We start from the raw sequence: 22,676 nt of genomic DNA on the forward strand, positions 1-22,676 counted from the left end.
GCAGATGAGAGCTGAAAATCAATGCTAGGCTTCTACTATTACTTTACTTTTATTAAAATGAAAAGTATTTACCCAAATCTGAGCAAGTTCTGTTTAAGAAATGATTTTTTCTTGATTTCTCCACAATAAGGAGGATAATTTAGAAAATAATGGAACCCACACACTGACTACCAGCTGGCAAGAAATGATCCACCCTCCAAGACTGACTTTGCCCCTTTGCATTTTTTCATTAAACTATGGCAGCTGTGGAACAGTAGGCAGTGGGAATCAAACGGAGATTTGATTAATAAACGATTATTCTGAGAGTTCCAAGGAGAAATCTAATGCATCAGTTTTCCAAATGATTAGAGACTAAGCAGGGATACTTCAGAATCTGCTTCCAGATTCCTGCCACGGTGCTCCTGAAGAAAAATTTCTTCCCCCTGTAGAAAAACTTGCTGTTTGGGATGTGCTCTATCTGCGAAGACAACGACAAAGTGTCCTTGTCTTCTCTGTTATAGACTGCTTGGGTGATCTCTGCGTGGTCAGATGATCACATGGAAGTTAAGGGTGAAATCAGTCAAAAAGCTCAGAGAATAAAGAAGAAAGACAAATGCTGCTTTTGGGAAATTTACATAAGTAGTGTAAAATGTAAGATAAAGGAGAAAAAATAGCAAGTACTTCAGCATGAGTACTTTTCAAATGGAGTACTCTCTTTTTTCATTGCCAGCTCAAGCTAGACTTTAGAAATGAAGTCCTAGGTTTCAGGAAAGCAATAGTATCTTCTTCTGATTTCAGGAAAGTTTCAGAGTTTGCCTGGGATTCTACCCTCAGACTCCAGAGTAGACCCATTCCTTAAGAACTTTAGGATAGGTTAACCAGATGAAGAATACACTGAGGCAGTGGCAAAATTATAATATATTTCATCACTGCATTCAATTTTAAACTTGTCTAGGTTTTGTAATAATATAACACTGTTGTTACAGGTTGGGGGGTGACCTGCTGGAGGGATCTGAGGAGAGGGACCTGGGTGTCCTGGTGGATGACAGCCTGGCCATGAGCCAGCAGTGTGCCCTGGTGGCCAAGAACGCCAATGGGATCCTGGGGTGCATTAAGAAGAGTGTGGCCAGCAGGTCAAGAGAGGTGATTCTCCCCCTCTACTCTGCCCTTGTCAGACCTCACCTGGAGTATAGTGTCCAGTTCTGGGCTCAAAAAGACAGGGATCTCCTGGAAAGAGTCCAGCAAAGAGCTATAAAGATTATAAAGTGGGAAGCTGATCTGTCTACATATATCTAAGGAGAGGGAGGCTGGACTCTTCTCAGCAGTGTGTGTAATAGGACAAAGGGAAATGGCCACAAACTGAAGCATAGGAAGTTCTGCACAAATGTGCATGGGAACTTCCTCACAGTGAGGGTGATGCAGCACTGGCACAGGCTGCACAGAGAGGTGGTGGGGTCTCCTTCTCTGGAGATGTTCAAGACCCACCTGGATGCCTACCTGCGCAACCTGGGCTAGGGAGCTGCTTTGACAGGGGGTTGGACTGAATGATCTCTAGTGGTCTCTTCCAGCCCATACAATTCTGTGGTTCTCTGATTATATAACACTAGGCTACAGTATATAACAGGCAATTAAAGGCAAAGATAAGCAATGCAATGGGCATCATGAGGATAGGAAATGGAGAACATCTAACATGATGTAATCAAAAAGATAACATGAACAATGCATATTTTTTCAAATGTCTTACTGCAAAACACAGTTTCAAAACTTCCAGATCTGCCCTAATTAAACTTCAGGGTCAAAAACTGCCAACACAGAAACATTAAGAAGTTAACCTCCTGTATTGAAATTGACATTTAGAGGATTGAGGTTCCTCAAGTGGGTATAGGCATTTCAGAAATTCACCTTGGCTGTCAAGAGACAAAACTAATTTTGCATAAAGAAGTGTAGAAGTCCATAAAATGGCAATTCTAATAACTATTTATTTTCAAGTAGATCTATCACAAAAAATAGTTAAGTGTTGGCAACATATGTCCTCCTTCATACTTTTTTCAAGTTCCTGAAATCCTTTCCTCTTCTTGCCCCTCTTTTCTTTCCACCTCCACCCCAATATTCTTCTTTTCCAAATAAATTCCAGTACATCCACTAACTCTGCAGCATGCAAATTAACAAATAATGCGTCCCTCAGAAGAACACAAAGAATTTCAGTAAGCAGATGTGTATCTGTTCTCCTTATCTAACAGTATATTATCTTGACTACAAACATTTCCATCCTGAGACTCCATTGATATCATTTCAATAAGCCCTGAATGCCCTTCTCCCAAGGACACATCAGCAGGACAGGTAGTCACAGAAATCAAGATAGACCTTAATGCAAATACAGCTTAAAAATAACACTTCTTACCTGTTTATTCATAAGTATGTAGATAATGGGATTGCAAACAGTGCTGCTTTTTGCTAAGATGGAAGGTATGATGCTTGCAACAGGAGTCACCACACCTGGCTTACCAAATGTTGCAAGTAGTGCTATAACTCCATAGGGAATCCAGCATACAAGATAACAGATAACTGTAGTGATCACCATGAACAGTACATGGTATTCTCTTTTGCGAGCAGTGTTCTTGTGGATTTTTCCAACCTAGTGAAAGACAAAATTAAAGATGGGATTTGAGCAGTTGTTTTTATTGCTTTAATAACCTGCTAGGTCTTAGATCAGAAATGACAATCAACACTGTAATTCCAGAAGCAAAAGAAACTCAAACCCCAAAATGAACAAATGCAATGGGAAGACATTAGAGAAGCCTTTCAGAAGGGACTTTATGAGAGTGTAAGTGGTTGGATTCATTCTTTACAGACTACTTAGGTGCCTCACCGTTTTGATAAAATGTCTTCCTTCCTGATAAGCAGGGATCTGATAAACAGATTTTTGTGCTTTTAGGAAAAGCATTCCAGATACTGATTAAATTCAGTTACTGCGTTATATATATATATATATGGAGAGGAACTGGATAAACAAGAAGCACAGCTTCAAATGGCAGTTCTCAATACAGTGGTACAATAGCTCATCATGCTATCATGAATTTACCAGCAGTTACATTCTGGTTATAGCTGAGCAAACCCAGCTTGGCTAAGGATGTATTTAAAGCTTTCCATCTCCACTTCAAAATATACTCTCCTTTGATCTGTCTGAGCTAAGGCATCATGTCAATTTGGAGTCTAGACCTCTAAGTCAGATGCTAATCATTATAACAGTTCATATCACTAAGCACACAGGTAATACCTGTGAGAAGGAAGTTTCTTCCTCTAAGTAGAATGTACTTTCAGAGTCAGTTACAAGCAATAAGCCGTGTGAGACTCAAAGCCTGTGGAAGTCAGCAGTAGATTGAGTGTGGTACAGATCAGGTATGGGTGCTTAGCCTCAGGTGATTGGAATCATAAAGTAGTTCTTAGAAAACATTTGGAAATGTTAACCCCAGAATAGTGAAGCAGCCTCACACTGCTCTTCCTAAGTATCTCTGCAGATAGCAAATCTTTGCAGTGTCTTTGCAGAAGCAAAAAAAAACCCTCTGCAAGGAGGCAAATTTTTGTTCCAGCTGCACTACACTGTCTCTAGATAAAGCCTCAGTACACTGGTATCCCAAGGTTATGGTTAATTCCATAACTTCCCTCCAGAGTGTGTTTAGCAAACTCAGATGAGCCAGCAGGACTTCAGGAACCATTCAAATGTTTAAAATAAATCAACTGGTTCTTGTACTCAGACAAATAAAATTTATATCCACTTTAAAGTCTGTGCCTCCAAGTGCAGTGTCGGAGAATAAACTGCACCCAAGGGAAGGGCAGATGAAACTACAAACATAAATAAGGAAAAGGGCAGCTCTGTGTAATGCAATGTATCCAAATTTTATCTAACAACAACAGCAACAAAAATTAAAAGAGGAAGAAGCAGCTAATGATCTGAGTCAAATGTCATCTGTTGCCAGTTGTACAACCTGCATGTGTTCACACAGTGTCAAAACTCAAATCTTTACCTACCTCTTTGCAGTGTGGGTATTTTTTTATAATATAAATCTAAAACATATATAGTAACTGTGTAAGCATACTTGAAAGGAAAAGCAATATGGTGATGTTGTTGTTTTCACTTAACTATGATTCTAGTCTTCTGCAGTGACTGATTCTACCTGGGATTAGGTAGAAAAGTTTCCATTGGAAGTAAACAAAACACACACTATCTTAGTCTGCCAAGAATAATCAAGTATTTTTTTTTTCCTGTTCCGTCTTCAGTAATAAATAAATAAATAATTGCAAAAATAAATCTGTCTGTTCTGAAAACAGGGGGGACAATTCTTCTGTTTGAAATAACAGAACTTGTATCTCATCATTACTTTGGCTTGACAAGAGAATTAGTAATAGGTAATAGTCCAATCTTGTATTGGTTATTTAAGCTAATTTTTTTGTGACTAATAGGAACCTTTACTGAAGAATTTAGGGATCTCATGTTAGCTGCAGCTATATTAAAAGCTATGTTAAAGTAATCAACCCAGAAATGCAAAGCCCCAGCTAGCTACAGCATCCGCAGCTGAAGATCTTCAATGAGGGTAGATGCATCAATCAGCACATTAGAGTTTGCAAGAGTTTAGTATATGCACAGATAAACTACAGATTAGAAATAAGGGAAGAAAAGATGTGTAAATGGGAAGTGATTGTGCAGAAATTTGGTATGCACCCTTCTAATTTCACATCTTTATTTTGTTACCTTAATAAAGGAAGTCTACATTGTCATATGCCTCTGTTACTATGCTAAGCTGACTGTCTGTTGGTTCCGATACTTCCTTGTAAATTTGACTGTGCTTTTGAAATTGACTAGTTGGACACAGGTCTTTGACAATAAGCTCTTCATATGTCACTAGAGAATATCCTTATTAATGTGCTCAAGAGGAAAAATATAATGAGAAATGAACTCAGACACCAGAGAACCCACTCTAATTTGCGTTTTATTTTGTTTTTGTGCGTAGTTTTTTTCCTCTCATCTTCCTTTTCTGATTATTAAAAAGGAGAAAACTGGTCACAGTTGATCCAGAAACAAGACATACATATGTCCTCGATATCTATTAAAGATGACCTTCTGATGCAACCTTCTATAACTGAATTTAAATATTCATTTGTCAAGATACAAATCAAATTGAAGGCAAATGTTCTTAGCCGCCATGTCCAAAAATTCTTTCATTTCCATTTTTAACTAATATATCCAATCATGATTTTTATGTATACTTCTTACTATAATTCTATAATATGATTTATCTATAGTCCAAATCCTGGGAATGAGTGAGCTAGAAGTTCGTCTTTTTTTCATAGCATGGTTAATTTCAAAAGTACATTTCCATTCTCACTGTTGCAGAGAACTGCAGGAAGAAAAACAAGCAATGGACCAGAAATAATAAATTATCATAACATATGTCCTTCCTTAAAGGCTCTAGATCCCAGATGAGCTGACTGTCTCAGCTTTCCAGAAGGGACAAGTAAGGTAAGTTTGCAGCCCTTGTGGTGAACCAAAAAATGTACCTGATGCTTCTCTCAGTGTCTAGTTGATGCTTCAGGCTTCTGTAGCTGTTAACTGCATTTTATGCTTCAATTAGGTAATTCATCTACTTTCTTAGTGTCAGTCATCTTTTTAATGGTGTACTAGCTAACAGACTCAACTTTGTTTTGATCCATATTGCCTTGGCCTCATGTTCACATCTGAGACTCAAAGATCAGTGCTCTTTCTTCAATACTGAAGTAGATGTTCAACCTCCAGTTCAAAGACAGACCAGATCACTGCAATGTCCTTTTACTCAGTACTAGCTTGGGAAAGGGATCTATTGGGATGGTGGTTCACTAAGCACAAGACTGTAATTAGCAGAGTCAGCAGAAGCAGAGGATTGATTATAAAATGAACAGTGTGGGGCAGAAGCTACAGACAGCTGTGAGAGCAGTAAGGGCACTGAAACTGGAGTGATGGAGAAAGATTCAACAGCAAGGCAAGATTTGGAGCTGAAACCTGAGATGTCGCAGCTGGCCATCAAATGACAGTTGCTCATTAGCTATGGGAGAATGAATAGTAGTAAACAGCAGCATAAATGTTACAGTTTTCATATGAGATACTCCAGGATGGAGAAGACGTGCTGAAGGTTTGCTTAGATTGGTATGTATGACATGAGGTGCTGGAGTTATGCCTGTAAAAGTGAAGGAGTGAAGAGATGGGAAAAGAGTCATATTTTCAGTATCTCTGAGCATGCTGCTGGATTATTGCCTGACTGCCCTTCCCCTGGCCTTATGCTTCATCTTGGGAAACAGAATTGAGTGTGTGTCATTGTTTCCTATCCTGTTATTGGCAGACAGCAGCCCCCATTCACAGAATCATAGATTTGTGGGGGTTGGAAGGGACCTCTAGAGATCATGGAGTCCAACCCCCTGCCAAAGCAGCTCCCTAGCCCAGGTTGCACAGGTAGGCGTCCAGGTGGGTCTGAAATGTCTCCAGAGGAGATTCCACCACCTCTCTGTGCAGCTGTGCCACTGCTCCGTCACTGCGCTGTGAAGAAGTTCCCATGCACATTTGTGCAGAACTTCCTATACATCAGTTTGTGATCATTTCCCCTTGTCGGGGAGCCCAGAACTGGACACAATACTCCAGGTGAGGCCTGACCAGGGCAGGGTAGACATTCCCCTGCACTTCTCAAGGAGAGGAAGAAGAACCAGGAGTGAAGCTCATCCTGGAAAGGAGGAGGTAAGATGCTTCTATTTTTAATTATCCTACTCTGTTATTAATTGGCAATACATCAATCTTCTCTAAGTCAAATCTCTTTTTCCTATAATGGTAATTGGTAAGTGACCTCTCTATCACTAACACACAAGTTTTCTTTGTCTTTTTCTCTGCCCCTGTCCTGCTGAGGAGGGGCAGTGAGAGGGCAGCTGGATGATTACCTGGTTCAACCCACCACATTGTGAAACCACCCTGATTCATTCTGAGATACGTTAACAACACAAGAGAACCGTGGGATTTCAAGAAGTTTTAGATTACTCAGCAGAAGTGTGCACAGAGTTTTGTTTTTCCAAGTATGTACTATATTTATCTACAGTTATAGTTTCATTGTCTTTGCAGCATTGTAGCCTACCTTTAGAAGGTGTTATCTTTAAAAGTTCTCTGTTTAAAGGTACTAGAATGCCCCAAGCAAAGTACATCTACAGAAAAATTACATTTTTGTAGATGAAAAAGCAGTAGGCAATTTAGCATCAAAACGATTTCATTTCTTATCTTTAAAGTATTGCACAATTTAACACAATTGCTACACTGTATTTTCAGTAGTTGAATCCAAGTGTCTCCCAGAGATGCTTGGTGTCTGCATGGCCAGATGATAGAAAAGCATTAAACTGTGATAGTAAAAAATATTTGAATAATGGGCTAGATAGCTGAATTTGTAAAGCCCGATCTAAGTGTGAAGATATATATATATTCTTTTAAAATACACAAAATATTTAAACTATATCTTGATGTGATGCAAAAAATACTAGGCCATTGGGATCAAAAGGTATTTACTGAGGTTGGCTGGAAACCACATGTCTTTGCTGTAAATTCAGGTCTTTTTTCTGGGACAAAGACCACCTCCTGCAAATCAAGAGACCTGTTCTACTGTAGGGAAGGCACCACATTTAAGGAAAAGAAGATCTGGGGGAGGAAGGTGGGAGGTAATTTTTTAATTAAAAAAAAAAATTGTGTGTCTCCCCTAACTTCATCCTGGGAAGCAGCAGAATTGGGGTTTGTTTGTTTTTCAAAAATTAGCTTGAGGTAGCAACAGGTAAGCTCATCTAATCTTAGGCACTGAGCATAAGATCGGTACAATTAGCTCTTGGTTTGCATTGTAGCCAAGCTGTATCTTGCATATATACTTAGTGCATTCTTTTACCCTCCTTTTCCACTCAATCTATCACGCAAGTCATCACAGTTACAACTAGAGGAGTTTTCTGAGCAAACACTTCAGATGTGATACACCACAAAGCATGGGGGAAGCCACAGGGGTATGCAGTGAGGAGGAAGGCAACAGCAGAAAAGTGCTCAAAGGGGGCCTGAGTGACACATTACTTGATTGACCTCAAAAGCTGAATCCCATCCTTCGGTGCTGATGAGATATAGAAGATGTACTGGTCACCAAGTGATGGGCTGCAGTGCTAGTTCATGCACTGGAAATGGCAGCTCTGTGCAGAACACAGGAAATTTCAGTGGCACTTGTCAAAGACTGGAGGGGTCTTCAGCCACTAAAAAGGGGATCTTACACTAGGAAATGGCATGGGTTACTAACAAGAGATGCTAGGATTTTGTCCTTCAAGATGTTTAAGGTAGAGGATAATAAAAATCACATTCTCTGTGAACCTAAGTAGTTAATGCTGTGATCATCCTTTACCTAGCCCACTATAAATAAGCAATATGGACACAGTTTGCAAAGTGCTTTGTTTGTTTATTACAGCTGATGCATTTTTCCTGGAGCTGCTTTTGTAAATTTTCCATTCAAAGAGCCTTGTTTTCTTCTCTCTTCCAAAGCTGCACAGTAAAGAAAAGGCTATTTATGAGCAGCAGTGTTTGCTGCCAACCTTCTTAAGTGTCAGTTATGCATGCTTGTTTTGACATGATCAAATATTCAACAGCACTATGAAAACCAGAGATAAATAATCATCTGAGGGAAATCTGCCAATCTTTGAGCATTTAGTCTGCTACAGTTTCTTAAAATGAACAGAAGGAAACTAGACTTTTTAATGCTAAAAACACAGTAGATGAAAAAACTGTAAAAAGATCATTCTCCTTCCTTTACAAACCAGTCAAGTAAGGCAGTCTTCTCCATTTCTAACATAAAGAAATTAAAAATGCTCTCAATTTATTGGTATAAATAACCCTGCACAAACCCCAGAAGTGTCTCAAACTAAGCAGCAGCTCAAATGTCAGCAGTGATGAGCTTTTTCCTCTGCCATCATTATGGATTCTATCCTGAAGCAAAAACAAGGAAAAAAACCACAAAATCTGCAGAAAATAGAAGCTTCAAGTAATCTGCTTCTCAGTATGGGCTACTCCAGAACTGACACTTTATGGATTGATACTAAGAGAAAGTACTTTCATTGCTATTTAAGGGACACGGTCACAGGAAAGTGGGGCTTACTACCTCAAAATTGAATGCCTTGTTTATTGACATTTAGGTGCTAAAAGCATTTAGTACAAAACAAGAGTGAACACTGAATAGATGTACTGACCCTATGGAAACAGGGACTAAACAGAAACATCTGCTTAAGGTCATCTAGCTGTCCAATGGGCCCTGACTCTACAAAGCATTTACACTTGCATGTTCACTGGCTAAACTGAGGATTAATCAAGCATCTGAGCATTCACTCAGCTGGAGCCACATAATGAGTTAATAAAAACAAACACAGAAGGAGGAAGCCATAAGAACGCACAAGGGGCTTTATAGATAATTATTTCAACATCACTGTCAAGTTTAGTAACTGAAGTCCACAAGAAGGACATTTTATCAGCTGAAGTCTGGCTTCATTGGGAATATTTGTTATTGAAATCAGAGTTGTCATCTCAATGCCTCAAGGTGAAGTGAAGATATGTTTTAAATACAAAACTTAGGTCTTCGTACATTGCCCTTGAAGCATAAAAGCTATTGCTGCTAATATCGGTTCCGGCGTGGACATAAGAAACACTATAATCCTTTTCATTTCAGGATTTTTTGACCTGTATTAGCTGAAGGGCTTTTAGCAATGATTTGACTTACAAAGTGAATACATTCACATGCACGCAAATAAGCAGCCCATGGTATCACTTCTATCACGGACAGCTTATATTTTATGCTGATCTTCTCACTACAAATTTTCTAGCGACAGTATGCATGAGAAAATTAAAGGTGCATCATACATGGCTATCATTTTGTTTGTTAACAGCCTCATTTTAGACAGAGCAGTACATCAGATATTCAAATCCTCAGGACAGACCTGAGCAGCTGCTCCTTGTAAGGGAAGTATAGGAACACAAGAAGTTGTGTGCCAGTGATGCGCTGTGAGGAGCCCACACCAAACAACCCAGCCCTCAGAAAATGCTGGCTTATGACCAGTAACTAATTAATCAAATGGTCCAAAGGCATCAAGACAACAAGTAAAGTATTTTGGAACACTTCTATTACCATTATAATTATGCTCAATAAGGAAAAAAAATCCTTCTGAGGTGAAATGAAGAACCAACAGCTCTGGTTGCTCATTTAGCAAATATAGTCTTTGCAGTGATTACTCACTTCTAAAAACTGCTATTCGTACCTACATCCTTAAATAATTGTGACTCTGCACATGTTGCTATCTCTGATATCTGATATTCCATGGCATTTATCTGCCTGAAACATATTGAAGGTGTGTGGAAAACAAGATATGTGGAAAATGGAAATGGAATGGGAAGTGAGGTGTGCTTTATATCTGGAAGATATAGTTACTTGGTGCAAGAAACACTGGAATTTATGTCCAAAGTTATTTGAAATATAATCAACATTCCATCAAAAAGATTATCAAAATAAACTGTTCAAAATATTAAGGTCATTTGGGGTTTCATGTGTCTAATATGCTATTTATACAAAATCCCTGGACAGTTTGGGATGCTGTAATAGATAGCAAGACATCCCCTTGGAGCCATCAAGTCTAATTTGTCCAATCTGATAGTAGTTACAAAGTGTATTATTTTCTTGTATTTGATTGCTTGTCTAAGTCCAGTTCTAGTAAACATGTTATAACTGGCCTTGGCACACAGTAACTGACATCCCTATCATAGGGCTCAACACAAACATGTTGGCCTGAATTAGCTTAAAACCACATTGTAACTGACAGATGATAAAGGCTTAAAGGAACCTCAAAGCTTCAAAGACAGGATACATTACTCAGCTTCCATCATGCCCTGCAGAAGGGATGAATCTTCCTTGATCACTTTCTTTGGCCTAGAAAAGCACTGAGTCAAAGCTGACTCTATCAGGAGGTCATGAAAGGTGAAATGGCCCCTCCATAGGGATTAACATTACAAATTTAGAGCCATTATGTTAATACATGATGATAAGCAATGAATTGCTAGTATCTACATAGGAAATGGCCTGCAACTAGAGGAGAACTGGTTTTGGTCATAGGTCAACAAAAATAATGCTTTGAAAGACGAGAACACATAGCTAAAGCTACAGCTGTAGCTAAAGCTAAAAGAAATAAGAGGCTGCATCTCATAATTGACAAGGATAATAAATGCAAAAAACAGAGCAAATGTCAGCTGAGATTGGAAATCCTATTTATCTGGAAACAGAACACTCTCAAACCTCCTCACCCTTCAGGTATGTTTGCAGTTTGCTTTATGAGTTGCCCCTTTTTGCTGAAAAAGCCAGTGATTGTTTGAGTGTATACAAGTATATAGATTAGTATATATATATATAATTTACGCACTATAATGTACACGATATATACATGTATATATATTTACACACAGTGCATTATAAGGTTGGAGAAGAAAGCTATACCACAAGTATGACTAACAGTCCCATCCACCTTTTGAATGAAATTAACATTTTCTACCCTAAATATCAATGCTTCCTCTGAATCTGGGGTGTGAACTAAGAAAAAAAAAAAAAAAGAAGTATTGGGATAAGGTTCTCCCACAAAAAAAACAAACCAACCAAACAAACAAACAAAAAAAGGTAATATGGATATCCCCCTAGATCAATTTTCTCTTGTATATATAAAAGCTCTTAGTTGCATCTAACACTGTTTTTCGTGGAGGCTAACACATGGGTGAGAACTTGTGCTTTTCTTTCATTTTGGTTGATAGATGCTGCCCTTACAGTGAAATTAGACACTGAAATCACTCATGCATCAGCATTCCTTTGGTACATAACCAAAATTACCCCTGTTACTGTGGAGAGGTCAAATTTTCCAATATTTTACTGAGGAATTTACTCCTTTTTTTTTAAATTGAGCCTTTACTCAGCTTAACATGAGCCAGCAGTGTGCCCAGGTGGCCAAGAAGGCCAACAGCATCCTGGCCTGTATTAGAAATAGTGTAGCCAGCAGGAGCAGGGAGGTGATCATCCCCCTGTACTCAGCTCTGGTACGGCCGCACCTCGAGTACTGTGTTCAGTTTTGGGCCCCTCACTACAAGAAGGACATTGAGGCCCTGGAGCGTGTTCAGAGAAGGGCAACAAAACTGGTGAGGGGTCTGGAGCACAAGTCTTATGAGGAGCGGCTGAGGGAGCTGGGATTGTTTAGTCTGGAGAAGAGGAGGCTCGAGGAGACCTTATTGCACTCTACCACTTCCTGAAGGGGGGTTGTGGTGAGGAGGGGGTAGGCCTCTTCTCCCTGATAAATAACGACAGGACGAGAGGGAATGGCCACAAGTTGCGCCGGGGAAGATTTAGATTAGATTTGAGGAAAAAATTTTTCTCTGAAAGAGTGGTCAGGCACTGGAATGGCCTGCCTAGGGAGGTGGTTGAGGCACCATCCCTAGCGCTGTTCAAGAAGCGTTTAGATGAGGTGCTAAGGGATTTGATTTAGTAGTAGTTGGGTAGGGATAGTGATAGGAGGATGGTTGGACTAGATGATCTTGTAGGTCCTTTCCAAACTAATGTATCTATGAATCTATGAATCCCCTCGTAGTCCCCTGAGAATTTCCACTGACATATAAAATGAAACAAGGCATCATTAAAGACACCTGGGTATTTCTTTGACATGGAGCTATTTATATTTAAATTAGCCTAATATGTGTACTTGAACCTGGCTGTCAAATTCTATGGATTCTGCACAGAATATAAATCCAAAGTTGTTGTGAGTCTCTCCCCTCATCAGCACCTTTAAAAATATAGCAACTATTGTGGAACTGGTGTGAACGCGTTCTCCTCCATACTTACAACAGACCTTTCTTGTGATCCTGCCCCCCTACTCTGTGCTGGTGAGAGTTTACCTGGAGTACTGTGTCCAGATGTGCAGTGCTTGGTACAGGAGAGACATGGGCAATGGATGGATAATTTCTCTCACAGCTGAGAGAGTTGGGGCTGTTCAGCTTGGAAAAGTGAAGGCTCTGGGGGGACCTGATAAAAGCATTTCATTTCAGTATCTACAGCAAGGAAAGAAGGGGACAGACTCTTCAGCAGGGTCTGTTTTGATAGGACAATGGGAAATGGGTTTCAAACTAAAAGAGATTTAGACAAGATAGAAGGAAAATGTTCTTACAATAAGGGCAATGAGGCATTGGGACAGGTTGCCTGAAGAAGTGGTGGATGCCCTGACCCTGGAGACACTCAAGGTCAGGCCGGATGGGACTCTGAGCAGCCTGATCTAGCTGCAGGTGTCTGTTCATTGCAGGGGAGTTGAGCTAGATAGTTTTTAAGCACACCTTATGAACAGGAAAGATGAAGTACCCAGAATCGTGTACCTGGTGTTACATCTCTCTTGCCCTCCCTCTGATATGCCAGCAAGGAGAAATAGGCTTATGAGTTATGCCCAGTCTTAGTGCTTATAGGCACTGTGCTCACAGGAAATGAAGAAAAGTTCCTTTTCTGTAGCTTGTGTGTTACAGAAAATTCTTTATAAATTAGGTATCACTATAAGACTTCCCATTAAGAAACCTATACTTAAGCTGCTGTAAAGTTTACTATTTGTTTTAGATTGCTAAAAAGGCAAGGTAAGCAGAAACAAACTATCACAAACTGAACCAAATTATTACAGATTTATGAGTTCATGCCTGTATAGCAGACTTCAACAATGCAGAAATTTGTGCTTGTAGAAGGCTGTGATTAAACTCAAAATAATCCTGGGTTAAACAAGACTAAAGCTCTTGCTAAATATTCTCTAATCCTCTCCCCAAATCCTCTACAGTTAGACAGGTGAGGAGGGCAGAATGTCACCAGATCACAGTGTGCATGCAGATATGAAATGGTCCTTGCAGCCTATCAGGCAAGAACATAAGCATCAGAGTGAGGAGGCATTTGCTCTTTAAAAGAGCTGGGGTTTCATCGTACATTACAAATACTTCTCTAAGCCTGGTCAGCTTATAGGAGCTGATGATATATCCAGGTATTATAGAATTGTATACAGAGAGATGAATCCAAACCCACAGTGCTGTGATTTAATATATTATATTTCAAGGCTGACATACATCTACAGTATCATGATATCTAAAAAGAGATGGGAGGCAAATGGATGAGGCCAGGCTATTCTCAGTGGTGTATAGCAACAGGACAAGGAGTAATGGCCTTGAATGAACACAGAAAATCACAGTTCAATCTGACCAACTTTTGGCCAACCCATGTTGTCAGTTCTGACATGAAACACTGATCTTCAGTTCAAACCATGGAAATTAATTAACTTTCCTCTGAAGGCAAGAGCCAGTTATTTCATCCTGTGAATAATAATGAAGTAGGCAGAAAAACATCTTCTGAAATACTTTTTTTCCTCTCAAGATATTTTTGTGTAACTATGTTGAACATGAGGTTGTGGGCTATTAGCCTACAAAAGACAGGCAATTGTTAAAATTCCCACAGCATGGAATATTCATCTGAGAAGAGTATGTCTCCAGAATATTTGTTGTGCACTTTACAACAGGATCCCACTGTTCATCACTGAAACAAAATTCACCAAACTTGCTTTAATGCAGGTCAGTGATCTCTACTGAGACACCAGCATCAATCAGGGACAAAGTAGCAGTTTTAACAGCCCTAATAGAGGTGCTAGAAACCTGCTGACATTTCTGTGGGAGAGTCAAGCATTTGAAAAAAGTGAGAAGCTGTGTTAAGTTCACCATTTTTAAATAAATTCTTGTCATCTCTCTGCAGAGCAGATAGTGCTGAAGCACAGCTGTGAAGTATACTGACACTGAGCTATGGTGCTGATATGCAAATGGATTATATTACATTTTAAAACAAATTTGCAATTTTTTGCAAAAATTGATTAGTTGGCAAAATCTGTTTCAATTTTATCGTTGGACTATAATTGCATGGAAAGTAAAAAGCAGGAAATATGGCAATGTCCAATTACATACTGGCTTTGATACTGCTCATGCTTTTGAATCTTACATTTTCAAGTCCTCTGAGGTTCTAAATCAGCATTAACATGACAAAGAAAGAATCTCAATTAAAGAAAAAAAAATGAAGTAACCACTTATAAGTTGACTGTAGCAACTGTTTTGGGAAGTTTAGTTCTAAGTGTCCTTTCTTCATCTCAAATTTGTTTCCAGTTTGTAGCAAGGGAGGAATTCAGCAGACATACTCCTGTGTAGCTGTCAGTCTCATGCAGGTAGTGCTTTGATAAGTGATTGCTCATATCTGTGGGCTATGGGGCTACAAGAAGAACAGCACATCACCAGTAGCAACTAAAACCAGCCAATACAAATTCCAAATTTTGTAACCAAATTGAAATTTTTTTTACCACACTGTAATGGTTCATTTCAACTATCTGCCATGCATCCTCACCAAGCCTGAGGAAACCGACATAAAGATACAGTAACAGACTTCTGTGAATTAAAATCAGATGAAGGCTTTTCTTTAGCATGTTTCTGTGCAGTGGTTAAAGTCCTGTAGGAGCACAGTAGCAGTTCAGCAAACTGACCTTTTGTCTATGAGACTACTCACTTTGTACCTAAGAAGGTATCTGTTCAGTAGCAATCAAAGATCTACTTAAAGATACAGTTCTGCTAGAGTTAGTTGGCAAACCTGAACAAATAGCTGTACCTAAATGTAAGCATGAATTCGATGGAAACGATTGTTATCAGCAAAGGTGACTGACCATGAAGAGGAAGGAGAGAAAAGTAGACGAGAGGAAGGCAAAAGGAGGGGTGGGAAAGAGGGGAAGAAGGGAAAAAGAAGGGCAAAAGACCAGTGAATCTTATCATCGAAGTCTATGTTAGTGGCAATGCCTTTATTTCTTTATATAGCAGAGTTTAGTGAATAGCCTGAACAGAATGGTCATCAGCATTCCACCGTTCTTAAAAAACTCGATTTTTTCATAGCAGCTGTTTTAGTTTAATTAACTAGCTTTTCCTCTTCTATTTTGTAGCACTGCTTCTTTATATATGCAACTATGACACAAGCATCAGAACAGAGGACAAAGAATAAAAATGCAGATATAGCACTATAACTGAAAGATTACAACGTTTGAACAATGGCATACATCCATATTTTTCCTACTATTTCATCTCTCCTTTAAAAGCACTGTAGCTCTGATCATACCCCTTTTTTTCTTCTCTACCCCAATCCCTTTGCAATTTTTTAATTTATACAAGGATACAATAACAATGGGATTTTTTTCTCTGAATCCCTTTCCCAGTATTTTCTAGTATTCTATTTATTCTTTTGATTTACCTGAGCTTAGAAATGTTTTTGTTGTTGGTGTTTTTTTTTTTCATAAAATTACTCAAATTGATTCCTTCAAAGTGATAACTGAGATCACTTCATTATTTATGTACAAATGTATATGCACATATATTATAAATATTACATTGCAGGTGCTGTTGATCATCTGCTGCACTTGTAGGCCTTACATACTCTGTTCTCCCCTTCTAGCAGCACAGTGGGTACAGCTGCTCACTCCACTGTTGATCTATGACACTATTTCCAAATCTTCCTGCTCTCCTTGTTTATAGGTTTTCTGCTTCAGTCATTGAAACTGCCCAGCTAACCCAAGCTGGCCCTGAGAAATTACTGCTTGCTTTCCTAATCAAATGCACTCACTTCCCAGTTGATGATCTCCATTGGATATTTACTGTAACATGATTGGTTTCGTGCACTCTGATGAGTACTGTAACAGAACTACAAGGGATGCCACATGCTGGGGCTCGAGGTCCAGCATCATGGTGCAGGGCAAATGGTCAGATCCTTTTTTCACACTCTAAATCTGTAAATTAGCACTATTCCCAATAGCAAAACATGTCCTTCATCTTGCAATGATGACATTGGCACAAGGACAATATTCTTTTACAGAACAAATTTGCTGGCCTTCCTTTTTTGACCACAACATTCAGGAAAAGCAACACACCCATATTTGTACCAAGATACTAGCTAGTCTAGTAATGATTCACTACCAACCCAATTCCCCTTCAAATCAGTGTTTATTAAAAACAGATCTTGCAAATTCAGCTCACCTGTGAGCAACATTGTGTTTCTGAGTTTTGTGCCAGAAGAATCCTTCAGAGTGCAGTGCGTAAGTAGGGATGGATAAAGTCAAAGCCAGTATAAAGCTTGTCCAGTGTGAATTTTATCACATCAGTGAGAGAAGGATGATTTAGCCTTACAAAACTCCACAACTCTTTTGTAAAGACAGAAAGTAATTGAGCAATACCTGAACCTCCCCAAGGAAAGGTCAAAGTGAAAAAGAGTGCTGAGTTAACAAGATGATTCAGCAGGCTGGAATCATATTTCTTTTAACTTGACATTTAGATTGAATTACAATCTTGAACTTCCTCAGTGAGCAACGGAGCTCAAAGAAAATCCATTTAGTTTTATAGCGAGAAAATCCAAAATGCACCAGGTTGATATGACTAAGCAGCTACTGAGCCTTGACCGTGTTGGAGAATGGAAGTATGAGCAGGGCAGAAAAGGTTTTTCAGTATTGGAGAGAGAAACAAAACATGTAAAAAGAAAAGGCTCCCAGGAGTCCCATGCAATTAATAAAAGGCCAAGGCTAGATTGCCAACCACAGTTACAAATTGCCTTCATAAAAGGTTTAAAGATTGATGCAGAAAGACCAGGTAGAAAAGATGTGAAAGTAAATTCTTTTAACTTGACATTTAGACTGAACTACTATCTTGAACTTGCTCAGCAACTGAGAGAAAGAAAAGTAACAGATAAGGCCTTTAAAGGCTTTCAGAAAGTGTTGCAAGCCATACAGATGGAGAAAAGAGCAGTATTCAGCTGAACTAGTTGGATGAACTTTTCCCAAGATGGGCGTTTATAAAGGCCCATCTCCTACCTGTCTCTAAGATAGAGCAGAGAGGATTGCTCTTGGTCTCCAATTAGGGATATATTGGATCAGAAACTTGTGACAATACTAGTTTTACTAGTTTTGTGTTCTGCATGAGGCAATGTGGCTTGTGTGTAGTGTTTCACAGGCTTATAGCCAAGCTTTAAACATGTTCAATGTAACTTTTACCAAGAATAAAAATGAATATAACTTCCAAATTTGCAGGGAAGGTAAAGCTCCATTCATCATAGGAATGCTTGTCCTTTTTTTATTTTTTAATTTAGGTGAAGAATATTTTTTTCTCCCTTTTCTATTTCTGTGCAGGTTGGTTTCATTCACACTTTGTATTTCATCTTTAATAGGCCAAAAAGAAGTGGCAAGACCTCACCTAAATGGGAATCCTTCTTTCCACATGTTGGGGTCAAGGGCAGCAGAGGTGTTACATTACCAGATAAAATGGTTATTACAGCCTTCTGTCTCTTAAGTGATGAGAAACAAAACAGCCCAATATTAATAAGATCTCCCTAGGTGTTTACCCTACACACCTTTTTATTATTTGAGAAGCAGTTTAGTTGACAGATCTCCCATTTGAATTTAGATTACCACTCAAGTACAAAAGAATGTCTGAAATAGACTCTAAAGGCAGTCCTATCACACAAACAGCTGTGATAAATCTAACTGCTTAACAGATATCAGTTCTACTATTCAAAATCAAGCAATTACCCATTCATTATAAGCTAGGATGACTCTACCTAAATCCAGAGACGGTTGTTCATTGTTTAAGATGCATGTGGTGTGGTCTTTTATAAGGTATAACCATGGAAGAAAAGATGCTGAACAAAGTGAAAAGTGAAGCCTCAGACCCCTAAATCTAAAAAATAAGACTGATTATTCTTTTTCACTTTTTTTTTAATCATCTTATTATAAGAAATCAGTTAAGTAATAACAGAAAGTGGTTAAGTTATTGTAAGACTGAAATAGAAAAGCTGGGGAGCCAGTGGGTCAAGTGTTATTGTCTTGAAAATAACTTGAGAAATATAGCAATATACTTTATGAACATTTCCTTGGAGGCAACAATGGCTACTTTTTTTTTCTTAGCCTTTATCTGTCCAAAAGGATTTTGATTTACTGCTTAAAAGATTCCTGAGATTTTTAAGCAGAAGATCTCTATAATCAAGTGGTCGAAGAGTTCACATGACAGTCACACTATTAATGAACTGATGTTCATGCCTGATGAGAACTGATGTAAAACTCTGATGTGATGGATTAGTACCATTTCTCCTGGGAAGGTCTGGACAAGTGCTTCTTCACTGAAGGAGGCTCCCTGTAAAACTGAAGTGTCAGGTGCAAACTGTAAAGTGCCTTAACAAACTCTCTTTCAAAAGAACCAGATGTTTTGAAGAGCCATATGTTATTTAATTTTATTTGAAGAGCCATATGTTAATTAAAAAAAATCCCTAGAATATTTCACAATGACTGCTTTCACTCTGCTGGAAAATGCTCCCTCATTGAGGTGCAGCGTGATCTCCTCTAGACTTGCTCAGCCCAGCTGACTGGCCTAGCCTGCTGTCAAGGCAGCAGCCTCACTTCCTTCCTCCCATTCCAGCCTGGCCTCTCTACCATGTCCCTGTGCTATGCACGCATGCAAAAAATGCTAACTTTCAGCCCCAAAATTGCCTTTATTCATTGCCTTTTAACTCCAGACAATCTCTTCCTCCCTGCCCTACATATCCAGTTAGTAACCTAGGAAAAAGTTTTAAACTTGCTGCTTAGGCATCAGTGTAAGGCTACACAAAACTATGTTTGTGCTTAATCCAACTGAGTGATGCCCTGTAATGAGACCTACAGGATTCTCTCAAGGTTAATAATTAAAGGCTCTTAGACTATTGCCAATCTATTTTCATTGACACAGATAAATAAACGCTTCTTCTGTTCAAGAAGCGTTTAGATGAGGTGCTAAGGGATTTGATTTAGTAGTTGGGTAGGGATAGTGATAGGAGGATGGTTGGACTAGATGATCTTGTAGGTCCTTTCCAACCTTATGAACCTATGAACCTATGAACCTATGAAATAAAATGCTGCCTGATCTATTTTATATGTTTAAATTCTTATGGGCTCTATTTTTACCATCATTTTTCTCTTGTGACAACAGCCTTCACTTAACCATATGGCCCACTGAAATGAGTAGAGTCTGCCACCCAGTAAGATACTAATAAATTGAAGTATGACTCCAGTTTTAATCTAATGGAACACTGTAAGTAGTTTTCACTGATCCACCATGAGACACGGCCAGGTATTGTAGCCTTTTTCCACCTCTTTCAGATCAGCTGCAAGAAATTCATACCTTTCTGAAATGCTGTCTGAACAAAGAAATCTCCCAGAGAACCCAGCAACAATTTAATAGTGTTCCAAAAAATATACTGGCTGTTTATTTTAAAAGCAAAAGAAGAAACTAGTATTGACAAACAAAGAAATTAATAATAATGATTTCAATTGGCTGTATGAATGTGAGAGTATAATTAGAACATGTGAAAATTAGCATAACTTTTCAATATTTCTTTACAACACTCATAAGATTCAGTAAGCTGAATACTTATCTTTGCACCTTTGTTCTTGCTAAACCTAAAGAGCAATGAGCAACTATGTCAATGTGAGAGCTGCACATTTATTGCCATATCAAATCATGCATACCAAACAGGGTGGTGAAAGTGAAGAAGGTGGAAAAAGTTTATGTAGAACCACAGAAACTCCCTTGGAATGTTATTAGCAGGCTGTTCTGTAAAAACAGAATAGAGGTGCTTCATTTGCAGAGGTGAATCACAGATCAGCTAAGCTCAAAGTTAATACTAGCATGATACCTTTGCACTGGGAAACTGATTCACAAAGATGCAAACGTTCTATGGGAAAATGCAAATTTGAGACACTTCTGGTGAAACTCGTTTTCCTGGACTTCCCTCCTGTTCCTTGACAACAGAACAGAGATCTAAAATGTCTGCTCTTTTAGTGGCTAGTTACCTCATAGAGATATGTTGTTCAAGATGATGGATCTCACAAGCATTTTAGCTCATCAGCTCCAAGGTTTATCAGGCTCTTCTGTTCCACACTGTTTAGTCTAACCAACTTCTGTGCATAGGCACCAGGACCTCAAGTGGTCAAGAGAACACTATTTTATTTTATAATAGCTGAATGTTCCAGTGAAGGATTATGTCAAAATAAAATACTACTTACATCCTGATCTGTAGGAAATAATGTGGTTTAGATTTTGTTTCAAGACAAGAAATCTCTCCATCAAAAATCCCAAACTGGGAAAAGACCAGAAAGCCTAATTTCTCAGCCAGCTCTATTTAAAACACTATCCACAATTGCCTAAAGTCAAGGAAGAAAGCCAGAAACTTAGAAATTCCTGTGCACACATGGAACTTCTTTCATACAAAAAGCTGCCGCTAGGGAAGAAATAAGAATTCAAGATTTCTTAACTTGCATACTAAAATTAAAATCAAACTTCAGTGGAGAAAGAAGTCATGGATTATGCACATAATTCTAGCAGTATGAATAACTATGACTGTATCATTTAATAAATCCACCACACGAAATGGATCAAGCTCTAATCATCCATCCTGCTCAAGTATTAGCATGCTTGGCTCCGTAGCAGATTTGCCCCAGTAGTCTCTAAGAATGCCTTCAGCCACTATTTGTAAGACAGAAAGCATTAGTGACAACTCCCAGTAGGTGGCACAGACAGGACTGCACCAAGTTTGGCTCCCTCCTTTCTATGTATAGCTCTGCGTTGTGACATAGACTTATACTTATTAACGCCTTTGCTATAAAATCAAAACATAGCAACACCCTCAACTCCATACTGTAGGAGCTCACTACACTGTCATGCTGGAATGAAGCCTTGGAGGGATTTTTTAAATATATTTTTATTTGGTCAAATAAGTAAAATATGAACTACCATTTTGAGAGTCACTGCATAAAGTACAGTGGATGAGCAAGGCCAAACACAGTGTGGTATGGACACAGGTACTATTTCTTTAAAGACCAGTAAAGGTTCCTGATCATGAAAAACATGTCAAAACAGAGCATGCATTGTCATATGCATGAGGGCTCCCCTGTGCAGAGTTCACACAAGCAAAGATAAAATTGTTCAGCTTCTAAAGTGTGTATGATTTGAGGAAGTGCTTTGCCTGCCTTGCATAAATGCTATGTATGAAAAGACAAACTGTGAGGTCATCATAACCTCACATCAATTCCAAATTGTTGTACTTATTTAACCTGTTATATTCATATTATAATGTGAATATAAGGTTTGCCTCTGAAAATGAAACGTACTTTCATGGAGGAAGCATAAACATACCATACAAGCCTAACTCTTTAGCAGTAAACAGTATTCACCATAAAGAAATACAGGACATAGTAGGTGAAAAAAATATTAGAATATGAGTATGATTGATCTCATAATTTTATGTAGTTTAATAAATCTATACTATTAAGATAATAAAAGCCTGACAGCCCTATTGGATTCCTCTGGCAATAACCCTTGAATCCATTTTATGCAGAAGTTTGCACATGCAGATGTGCAAATTATTCAACTGAGCTAGCCAAAAAATTCTACCTATCTGGTAAGATTACAAATTACTGCTTCTTTGAAATAACATTGGTTCTTCTTTATCTTGTTCAACTTTTTTTTCTTTTACAGGACTTTCTTCCTGTAA

At 38.6% G+C, this 22,676-nt stretch overlaps 1 protein-coding gene across 1 annotated transcript in view; it reads right to left on the reverse strand.

Moving 5' to 3' along the window:
- The window catches only part of LOC136053049 (pinopsin-like), a 72,681-nt gene that overhangs the window by 21,599 nt on the left and 28,406 nt on the right, over positions 1-22,676 (reverse strand). Inside the window, exon 3 of the mRNA XM_065743618.1 lies at positions 2,381-2,614. Within this exon, the coding sequence (XP_065599690.1) occupies positions 2,381-2,614 (234 nt within the window). The remainder of the gene's footprint in view (positions 1-2,380; positions 2,615-22,676) is intronic.

This window comes from Cyrtonyx montezumae, unplaced genomic scaffold (genome assembly GCF_038088225.1).
Source record: "Cyrtonyx montezumae isolate F1298 unplaced genomic scaffold, pur_monq_1.0 scaffold_3, whole genome shotgun sequence".
Classification (NCBI taxonomy): Eukaryota; Metazoa; Chordata; class Aves; order Galliformes; family Odontophoridae; genus Cyrtonyx; species Cyrtonyx montezumae.